This window comes from Cupressus sempervirens, chromosome 8, assembly GCF_028749045.1.
Source record: "Cupressus sempervirens isolate cs-2001-9-10 chromosome 8, ASM2874904v1, whole genome shotgun sequence".
Taxonomy (NCBI): Eukaryota; Viridiplantae; Streptophyta; class Pinopsida; order Cupressales; family Cupressaceae; genus Cupressus; species Cupressus sempervirens.
This window is the reverse complement of record NC_143125.1, coordinates 323113432-323124416: the sequence shown is the minus strand read 5'-3', so window position 1 is coordinate 323124416 and position 10985 is coordinate 323113432. Positions and strand designations below refer to the sequence as shown.

The 10985-nt window shown below is 34.8% G+C and overlaps 1 protein-coding gene across 2 annotated transcripts; it reads left to right on the top strand.

Annotated features, from left to right (window-relative positions):
- The first annotated feature begins 1303 nt into the window (after positions 1 to 1303).
- On the top strand, positions 1304 to 3932 carry LOC149542675 (Reticulon family protein). Of its 2 annotated transcripts, XM_089797556.1 has the most exons (7): positions 1304 to 1869; positions 2012 to 2075; positions 2156 to 2353; positions 2719 to 2899; positions 3051 to 3192; positions 3292 to 3361; positions 3476 to 3932. In XM_089797556.1, the coding sequence occupies exons 3-7, from the start codon at positions 2161 to 2163 to the stop codon at positions 3643 to 3645; spliced, it is 756 nt and encodes a 251-aa protein (XP_089653682.1). In that variant the 5' UTR covers positions 1304 to 1869; positions 2012 to 2075; positions 2156 to 2160; the 3' UTR covers positions 3646 to 3932. The 2 variants fall into 2 exon arrangements, with proteins under 2 accessions (XP_089653682.1, XP_089653681.1); XM_089797555.1 differs by lacking the exon at positions 2012 to 2075 and having other exon boundaries at positions 1361 to 1869.
- Positions 3933 to 10985: the final 7053 nt, after the last annotated feature.

Genomic DNA, 10985 nt, shown 5'->3' with positions numbered 1-10985 from the left:
GTGTGCCATATTTTTGCATCAACGTTTCGGATCACACTCAGTGATCCATCATCAGAACTAGGGTGTGAGGAGAAAAGGGACACAAGGATCAAGACACCAAGGTCCAAAAAGACAAAGAAAGTGAAAGGTATAAATAAAAATAGTGATGAAGAAAAAAGATATTAGACATGTAGAAGGAACAAAAATAAAAGCAAAAATAAAAATGGTGGCAATAATAAAATTGGCGAGAGTAACAATACAACAAGAAAAATCATAATGCATATATATATATATATATATATATATATATATATATATATATATATATATATATATATATATAAAGAATTATACATATATAAAATTTAAACTGAGCAAAAACAAAATGAATGGATAAAGAAAAAATGACTTCGAAACTTTCAATAAAATAGATACATTTTACCATTAAATTAAAAAATATATCAGCATAAGTAGGATTTAATGACCCAAAAAGTCTAATTATTGTTCATAAAAAGTTCGAAAAAAATGACAACACATGTATTAATAGCCAATCATGCATGTAATAAGGGCTCGTTTGGCAATGGGAATACAAGTGGAATAGGCATATGTAAATTCCTAAAATTTTAAATTCTTCGTTTGGATGCACCAAAACGGAATTGGAATACGAAGTAAAATAAGAATATGTATTTCAATTGTGGCCCAAAAATGGGGTTTTGCAATTCCACCCAAATAGGTGTTATTGGAATACGTATTCCTATTCCACTTTTTTTTATTTTAGAAAACATAAGTTTTGGGGTCCGCGAATTTCCATCAAATATTGGCTGAACCAAACAGAGAACACAGGGATACGTAGCCTCATTTTCTATTCCAAAATATGTATTCCTATCCCCTATTCCTATTATCGCAGCCAAATGGGCTCTAATAATTGATCAGTTTTTTATCTTTCTTGGTTGTTGATTGGCCCATTTGTTCAAAAGCTATTTTTTTTCCAAAAGTGAGTGACTATTAAAGAGTGAACATAACATTTGAGGGAACATAAAGTAAGCTCCACTCACCTACAAAGATTCACATGAAAAATCGGCAAATTTCCACATGCACTTTAGGAACTGTAGATACCTGAAATTAACCTAAACAGCTATTGAGTTGTTCCCCTAAAATGCCTAGCAGAATTTGGCTTTCTTTTCTGAAACAGATGCCAAAGAAAAAGAAAAGACAAAAGGACAAAAAAAGGGGAAAATTTAAATTTCAAAAAAAAGTTACATTTGAAAAGTAACAGACTTTTATTTTTTAATGATTTGTGAAAATTCCAACGCTTTTGGACTAGAGTCTGAAGGACAAGCCTGCGGCTGCAAATATGTTCAACGAGAAGCGGTACTTCTAGTTGCAGAAATTTATAGAAGTGGTCGGCCATATTAACCAATCTATTTCTATTTCTATCTCAGCCGTCCTCCGAAATTTTCCTTGGTTTCAAACTTTACCGGGCACGGTGGCAGTTCCATTCTTACACAAAACTTGGTGTACAAGAAAGAGAAAATAAATTCTGATATTCCGAGGAGAGAAATGCCAAAAACGAGCTGCCTGCGACCACGACAGTCGACAGAGGCGAAAATTCTCCGAACCCGCCGCCTGCCTTTCGGTGCACAGTTTTTACCTCGTTTCCTTTCTTTTGAATAGGGTAGCGTCATGGGTGTTTCGTTAGCGAGATGCCCTCACTGAATATTATAAGCCCAAAATGGACTTATTTTATTTCCGGACGGCTTCGCAAGTTGGGGGAAAGACAAAAACAGGGACCTTTGAGCTTTCGTATAAAAACAATGCATCACATTTGCTCAATTCGAGGCTGCCATTACCGGTTAAACGAATTGGAACGGGAGAGTGCTTACTTGAAGGGTGAGTATTTATGGTTTCGTACTGACATGAATTAATTTTGCAGGGATTTCCTAGGAGAATAGTCTAGGTATTGGCTGGGTCTTTCAGATTTATTTATTGATTGATTCCCTCAGTTCCTGTTGTTCATGTTCTGCAATTTCAGGAATCAATTCGTTCTTATCGCAGAAAATTCCTTGCTTGATTTCCGAGTTCCTATTATTTCATAGGTTTGTATGTTTTATTTCTTTTATTTTCATTTATATTTTCAGACCGATTTAATGTAACGATCTCGGTACTTGTTTTTCAGCAACCATGCCGGAACATTCGGGAAGGGTAACCGCCGAAAATCTCCTGGACAATTTCATGGAAACATTGGCGCACAGCGCCCCGAAACAGAGTGCGGGTACATTGTTTGAAACTACTGAGAAATCATCTGTTTCAGAGTCGTTTGATCGGCTGTTTGGACGCGAGAAGCCCGTTCATCATCTGCTCGGTGGAGGCAAATGTAAGAAGAAAGTTATTTAAAGTTCTCCTGTTAATAATCTGTGTGATCTTCAAAAAAAAAAAATTGCTTAAGGGTTTGCATTTTACAGGGAAGGATTTGATTGTATTCAAGCGTAGAAGCACAATCGTCTCCCTAAATCTAGATTTCTGGAATTTTTACCGTTCTCTTGTAGAGATCTTGAAATTTTCATCCTTTTCCAAAATAAAGGGATTAGGGATGCTCGGCTATTGTTATGCACAAATAGGCTTCCTTTCACCAGTTAAACATATTTAAGTGCAATAGGAGCAGGGTAATTGTTGACCCCGTACAGTGGAGCTGAAATTTTCATTAAATCTGTTTTCTGGTAAATTTGATTTTCTATACAGCTGCTGATGTCTTATTGTGGAGAAACAAGCGAATTTCTGGGAGTGTTCTCGCTGGTGCCACATTCACATGGCTGCTTTTTGAATGGCTCAATTACCACTTGCTGACGCTAATTTGCATCGGCCTGGTTCTCTCTATGACAATCTTGTTTCTCTGGTCGAACGCTGCCAATGTCCTCAACAGGTTAGACTCATCTTCCTCTACATTGCAATCTAGGACAGGGTTATTGTTTCTAAGAAATAATTCATATTGCAGTCTATGTTTTAGGTTTATTTGTTTTTCGGATTTTCCCCCTCAAAACATGTATTTAAGCTTGATATTTATTTCTTTGCAGATCTGCTCCAAGTTTTCCACGCATCTCCCTTCCTGAGGATATTTTTATCTCTGCTGCTATTGTTCTCAGTAATGAAATAAATAGGGTTTTAAGCTTTCTACAAGATGTTGCTTCAGGGAGAGACCTCAAGACATTTCTTGCGGTATTTTTCTCTCCTTAATTTTGTTTTCTATATCATGATGCATTTAATAAAGTTCTTTAGATCATTTGGTTTCCTAGATTAATTGTTGGGCTTTTGCAGGTTGCAGGAGGTTTGTTTGCTGTTGCTATAATTGGCAGCTGGTGCAACTTTTTAACAATATTCTACATAGGTGAGCAGCAAATATTTCTTCTTCTGGGTTTCTTTGTACATTAATATGAATCTTTTGTTTCTATTTCCTGGTTTGGATTGATAAATTGGGCTAATTAAGACGTGCTCTGCCCAGGGTTTGTTGCTGCACATACATTGCCTGTGTTGTATGAGAAATATGGAGACCAAATAGATTCATGTATTTATGATGCTTTGAATAAAACAAAGCGGAATTATAGGAGATTTGATTCACAGGTACTTGGAAGAATACCAAAGGGCCCTTTGAAGGGAAAGAAATCTCAGTGAGGATTATGCAAAGTATTTGTTGTTGGTGACTATTGATGTCAAAAGGTTGCACAATTGATGTGTAGCATCAGTGCAGTGCATTTTGTTTTTGATAAGCTGCTACTTGCCCCCCAGCTACCTACCTTGTATGCTTTCAGAAATCTTTCCTTTCATGGAGCTGTTCTGCAAAATTGTCTTTACTTTGGTAAGCGGATTTGATTTCCTCACATATAAACATGTAATAATACATTATTGAATTGTAAACTTATTCACTGTGAGAAATGGATATATATTTTTTATTTAGTAAATCTTTGAATTTAGATGCCAAGACCTGGAATACACTTGGCGTATACCATACCCAGAATTGAAAGTGTGGTAGTTTTACCTTATTATAACACAAAATGTCTACATATTAATGTGTAACATGCACCTTGGAGATATGAATATTGTCACCGCCATGAAGTTAAAGATTGTAAACAGCTTGAGCTCATCCATCTACCAGGCAAATGAAATTTGATTGCTAGTTTTGTGTTTTTTTTCAACGTATTAGCTATGAATGTAAATATTGCAGCTCATGTTAAACTAGTACTTTCTAATTTGCATTCAGTTATGTGCTAGAAATGGTGTGATCTGTCCTTTTCTGACCTTTGACAAAGTTTTTAATCCTAATATGAAGTTAGTTTTATATTGTACTTTCTTAGCAACAATCCCTCAACTATTTAGTCCAAAATTTTATCTGTGAAAGATGAGACAGCAAGTAGCAAAGAAACTAAAGAAGATGTCAGGACGTATCGCCATACAGTAAAAAATTGTCTGCTTTTTAGGGGGCACACTTCATTGCCTCGCGAGTTGGATGAAATTTTTGCATCTCCTAGATTAGAGGCAAATAGAGTATATATATTTTTTCACTTTCCCTTTCAAGCTATTAATCTAGATTTTCAATTTGTTTGATCCCACCAATTGACTGAATTAACAAACACTTATAATACACTTCAATATTTATGAAAATCTGATTCTTCAGTTTACTAGTATTTTTGAATACTAAATTTATGTATTAAAACTAGGAATAATTTCATTGAAATTAAAAATTATTTTTACAAAACAATCTTCCAAGTCTAATGGCTTGTCATCTTATTACAGTTAAGCAAAAATACGGTTCAAGTCTTACCATAATGATCAATTATAAAAGCATTTGGCTTTTACAAGCCTTCACCTAACTCTCCTTCTGAATTTCAACTTCTATAACCTTAGAAATAAAAACACGCACATAAATTACCCTTGAAAAATGCTACAACCCCTACTAATACAACCTCCCCCAAAAAATGGCATGCTCACTACATGCCCTTGCATTAATTCCAAGGCCCACTAATAATGTCAAAATTAGTCTTTCACAAAAAAAAAAAAAAAAAAGGGGAATCTAACACAACCAAATTAAGGAGAGTATGTTTTCAAAATAGGGTTCCCTCCATTTGGATGCCTATGCATCAAACACTTAAGGTAAATTAAAATGTTTCATGAGTGAAACTCAAAAAATTCATAAGTTTTGCGCATGTTTGGAATCCACCTATGTACCCTATCAGTTTGAATGAGTTTTATCTTTTTTTTTTCTGTGAAATTTGATGTTTTCCCATTGTAGACATTATCTATTGTGATCTTCATCTGGAGCATTTTGAAGGTAGTTTTAGATAATTTCAAGCAATGTAGAAGCAACAAAATGAGTAGAATTGAGAAAAATCTTTTAAAAAGGAAAGATAGAAAAGTGCATTTTTGGAGGCCTTTGAAAAAAAAATTTGGGGTCGAATTTGTTGTTTGTCCCTTAGTACGACATGTCAAAGGGCACAATTGGGACCCATTGTGTGTGCGTGTGTGCATGTGTGTGTGTGTGTGTGTGTGTGTGTGTGTGTGTGTGTGTGTGTGTAAAGAGAACAGTGATGCAAAAATTGACACACAAGGTAGTTGTAACATATGACATAATGAAGGTGTGTGTGTGTGTGTGTGTGTGTGTGTAAAGAGAACAGTGATGCAAAAATTGACACACAAGGTAGTTGTAACATATGACATAATGAAGTCTCCACATGGCCCATTCATAGAACCCTTTGTGATTGCATTTTTGAGATTCAAATTTGGGATCTTTTTATAAAAGCCTATAGTCACATTGTAAGTTTAATGGGGTTTTCCTTCAATCTTTTGGATCTAGATCTTTTGTTTTAGGAGTCATTTGTTTGCTATATAGAACACTTAGAAATAATTGAGCTTCTTTTTTCAGACCCTAGCATTGTAATTTTTGTGTGATTAATAGAAGATATTTATTGAACTGTGGCAATTTTCTTTTACTGTGTTTTTTTCTATTCTATGAAAGATTTCAAGGCTCTGTGCCAATGCTAAATGATTGGTTGTTATGATTTATCACAATTTGTAAATTATTGGACTTTTTTTGGTTAGTCTTTCAATGTTTGTAGTCTAGAATTGTATCATGTCATCTTTGTGATTGAAATTATTTTTTATAGTAATTCTTTTAGTGGGACAATAAGAGCATTTCCTGCAAGCCTTAATGGGTGCTTCTCATAGGTTGATCTGAATATTTTGTCTTGTGTCAAAGATGTTGCCATAAGATATTTCCAATTATGAAGAGTTTGTGGCATTTTGTGCTTATATATGAGATTGTGTGGTCTTGTTGTTAATGAAGGGAAACTCAAGGGTTTTCAAAAACCTTTTTTGCATTGCCTTGGTTTTTTTGTTTAACTTTCTTTCTCCTTTCCCAAAACCACCAAATGCCACCTATAAAATCCCAATGGTTGCTGTGTAGGGCACATTTTTGTCCCACTCTTGCAAAGCTTTCGAACTACCCTTATTTATGGAAATGCCTAGATATGTGATCAATAGGTTTCATGGCATGTCTGGTGGGATAGACCTTTCACATTTGAAGGAGTGGTGCCTTATTTAGTGTTTTCAATCTTCAAGAGGCAAATTTCAAGCACCTGGCAATTCTATAGCCCATTAATGTTGGGTTGGAACTAATTCAACGAGTCGAGTTCCAAGTTTCATTTCCACTTCCCCTTTTGAAACATCATTAGGAAATCAATTCCCTTTCACTATGTACTAAAATGGAGGTAAGTTATAGAGATCAATTTTTCCCCTCCTTTTCACAAGAATGCAAGTATTTCAACTCTTTATCAATAATATAAGGTTGCAAATGCTTCCAATTTTGCCCCATATTCTCCTACTACAACAAGTTATGAGAAGTTTTGCAATTCTTACCTCTAACCTAACCCTTCTAATGCTCACTAGCTCTAGGAGGCCTATTTTAGCTCCCAACAGCATATTTCTCAACACCAAAATGTAGAAAATATCCGTTATAAGGAGATATTGTTAAATCTCTAAGTAGAGTTGAGGCCACAAAGATGGAGCAAAAAGATTGTTGGTGGAAAGACAATATTTCTACAAGCTCACATACTATAGGAATAGATTACGGTCTTGAGTATAAAAGGAGCAGTTTCTTGTTGTGCAAGCTATTATTCGAGAAGAAAAAGACTAGGCATCTAACAATTATTGAAGAGGCACAACCAACTAGTTATGCTCTTCCACCTATTTATAAATATTAGGAGATGGTTCTAGGAGGAGGAGGAAGAGAATGAGGAGAGGGAGAAGAAGAAGATTTGGTCTCACTTTTTTATGAGCTACCTTGTTTTGTGGAAGACAAGGAGGAGGAGTTGCAACAACAAGGAATCAGAGAGATAAGGGATAAAGGTGAGGAAGAGGATTTATTCCTCATATTTAACAAGCTTCCTCATTTTTTGGAGAAAAGGGAAGAAGAAAGGAAGGAAGTGTTGACGGAATACTAATTTTAGATTGAAATAGGGGGTCTTACATTTGAGCCCTAACACCGAACTGTAACGCCTTATTGGGGAACCCAAGAGAAACTAACCTATAATGATGCTAAGATTGCTTAACATTTGTTTAAAGATTTAAAAACATACAAGAGGTAATAAAATAGAAGAAATAACTTAAATATACATCACATACGTACATAAGCAAGGCAATAATAGTTACATTTCTCAAGGGTTCCATAACATTAAATCACATATATAAGTTTTATTAAATTAATTTTAATAATTAAACAAGTCCATGATGTAGGAATATACACATGTGCCCAAATATCACAAAAGAATATACTAATACAAAAGGATAAATACTCATCCACTATACATGTTGCAAAGTATGTGATGCTAAAATAATATAGATTATGATTAGAACATCATCCCGTAGGATCACAACAAATGAAGTACAAAATATCATAGTAAGAATATACAACATAATCATCAAATAGAAAGAATGGAACAACCACCTCAATAGTATATCCAACATCAATGTCCAACATCAGATCTCAATGGAAAAGAATCACTACCTCCCGACCTCATGGAACCTAACTGGCCCCATTCCCACTGTGCTGAGGAGATAATCTTAAGTCCCAAACATATAGCAATCCAAAAGTTACAACAAGAACCTAAGTCTCAAGATCCTGAAAAACATTCTTTCTCAAAGGTATTAAGTACACTAGGTAATATCTAATTCCAGGGGCACCAAGACATCTAGGAAACCTAATATTCACAAGGGAAAGTGTCATCACATGAGTTAACTTTGAGGTTACTCTGATAGTCTCTCATGACCCTGACCCGTAGTGACACTATGTGGCATTAATATCATTTCAAACAAACAAGGTATACCAATGGAGCAAGGTTGCAACCAAGCACTTGTTGGAAATATAAGGTAGGCAAGGATATTGAGAGGGGAGGGGTGAATCAGGAACCAATAAAACTTTATCTTACTTCACCAATTAATCCTTCATATAATATTCTGATCTAATTGCATGCATGAAAGAATGAAAGCAATAAAACATTCATAACACTTTGACACAAGATATGGTGACCCAGAAACCTTCCAATTAGAAAGTAAATCTAGAATGGGGATGATACCCACAAGCTTTAGTACTATAGTATAAAGTTAACCTATTAAGACTTATAATTGACCACTTTTGATGATCTACCTTGTTAGGAGCAATAAGGATTGTGATGTCCACTTTGTTAAAGGATTTACAAAGATAATGAAAAATGCACTCGGTTAAGATATTTAGCAAAAGACTATTAAGTCTACCCTGTTAAAGGATTTGACTGATGCACATGTTAGGATGAACTAGTAGTTGATCTTTGATCTGCAACTTTGATTTGCTAAATGAGATTCCTTGAATTACAATGATTACCTAACTATGATAGATAAATCTATGTTGTCCCTTATACTACTTGTAGCCTTCTTCAATTCGCACTCCTGCTCATCATATACTTTTCACATTGTTCACATTTGGATATGATACAATCTATTACATATATATCAATCCAAACCACAACTCATTGGAGTCATTTACAATACCTATTTCATCATAATTCACAAAGTTGGCCCAACTGTTGTAACTCGGGTTCTGAAGACAAACTTGGTGATGTTTTGATACACGAAAAACACTGTCAATGCTCAACAAAATTTGGCACTCAGTTGAACTTGAAGCTCGGTCCACACTAATCACTTCCAAGTAGCTCCAACTTGGTCAGCACTGTCTGACTCGGTGAACATTGTGAAACTCGATAGTTGTTGAATCATTCAACTGACACTAGATGACTTGGTTAACACTAGATTGACATTGTTAAAACTATGAGCTCGGTAGACACTGTAGAGCTTAGTTAATACTACAGAGCTCGGTTAACACTGTGATCTTCTTCACTTCCATTGAATAGCTCGATAGCCTCTATTATGCTCGGTTTGCATTGAACTTTGTCTCTAAAGCTCGATAAGTACTTTATAGCTTGGAAAACACTGCAAACTGACTCAAGTGCTCTATAGACATTGAATTATGACTACTTGGCTCAGGAAAAATTGAATCACTTGGTTAACACTACAAACTAAATGATAAGATTGGTAGTAATGTAACCATTTTGACTAAATGTTGAGTCACTGATAGATAAATTGACCTTAATGTCAACAATCTCCCCCTTTGGCATTAGTGACAAAAATATTTTTCAAAACAAAAATCTGATCATTCAAAACTAAAAGTCAAAACTTCATTTATCATCATTATGTGTCTTCAACTCGATTTTGACTTCCAATTGTTGTGGCTTGGTAACATACTTTGTTTTTTAGCTTATCTATACAAGTATCTGCATACTACTATATTACTTCCCCGTACATATATCTCTCCTATGTACATACATCTGGAGTATACTATACCATATCTTCTCCCCCTTTATATATTAAACATATTCATTTCTCCCCCTTGTTGACATAAATGCCAAAGGTGTATAATATCTATATTTTAATACCAAAATGTGACAAGAATTCAAAATGTGCCTTCAGAATTAGTACCATAGTCTTGTCCCAATTCTTTTGTAGTACATTGCTTGTATGTAATGCAATTTGAACTTTTGTTGATAATTCTATCATGTGATCAGTTATGGAGAATTTTTTATCATCGATGAGTGGTTTTGCATGTGCAATGTGTTTTTGAATTGCATCCATGTTTGGAAGAATCATGCCCTGAATTTTTGCAAGTGTGGCCCTGATTCTGGCTTCTTCCTTCAATAACTCTGCTTGAAGATTTGTCAAATATCTAATCTTTGAGTAATGTGTAGAACTATGACTTGGGTCAAGTGACAATTGGTGTGTAGTTGCCTCCATATCTTCATCTATCTTGGACCGTTTATCCTTGATCTCCTTTGTGAAGATAGATGTGTCACTCAGTTTGATAAATAGTGAAACAACATTATTAACAGATGTTTCCAATGAACCAAGAATAGTAGATAATTCTACTTGATCTATGGAAATTCTCTATGCAACTTGTTCCAACACTTTGTTCCCAAATTTTCTTTCATCTCTTTGTAGTAATTTATCATGTCCATTTAAGTCTTCATTATATTTGTGGACAATTTTTGCTAACTGGTCCAGAATGGGTTGCTTGCCATGAACCTCAATATTTAGAGCATCAATAAATATGCTCTTTATGTCTCCATGAACTTGATTTTCTTTCTTATTTTCTTCTCTAAGCTTCTGCTGCTTAGCTCTCTTCTTCAGTAGTTCACCCATGGTATCCATTTGATCAGGAGTGAGGGTAGAGATATCCCAATTTGGAATAACTATTTCCTTATCCAAATCAATTGCTTATGCTTCTTCTTTACCCTTCTCCTTTAGAATGGTAGATACAATTTGTTTACCCTTCTTTAAGATTTTAGTACTTGATTGATACTGGTTCTCAACTATCATTGTACTAGCTATGGAAACATTTGGAATAGAAACAATTGTAGAAATTAATGGACTAGCAA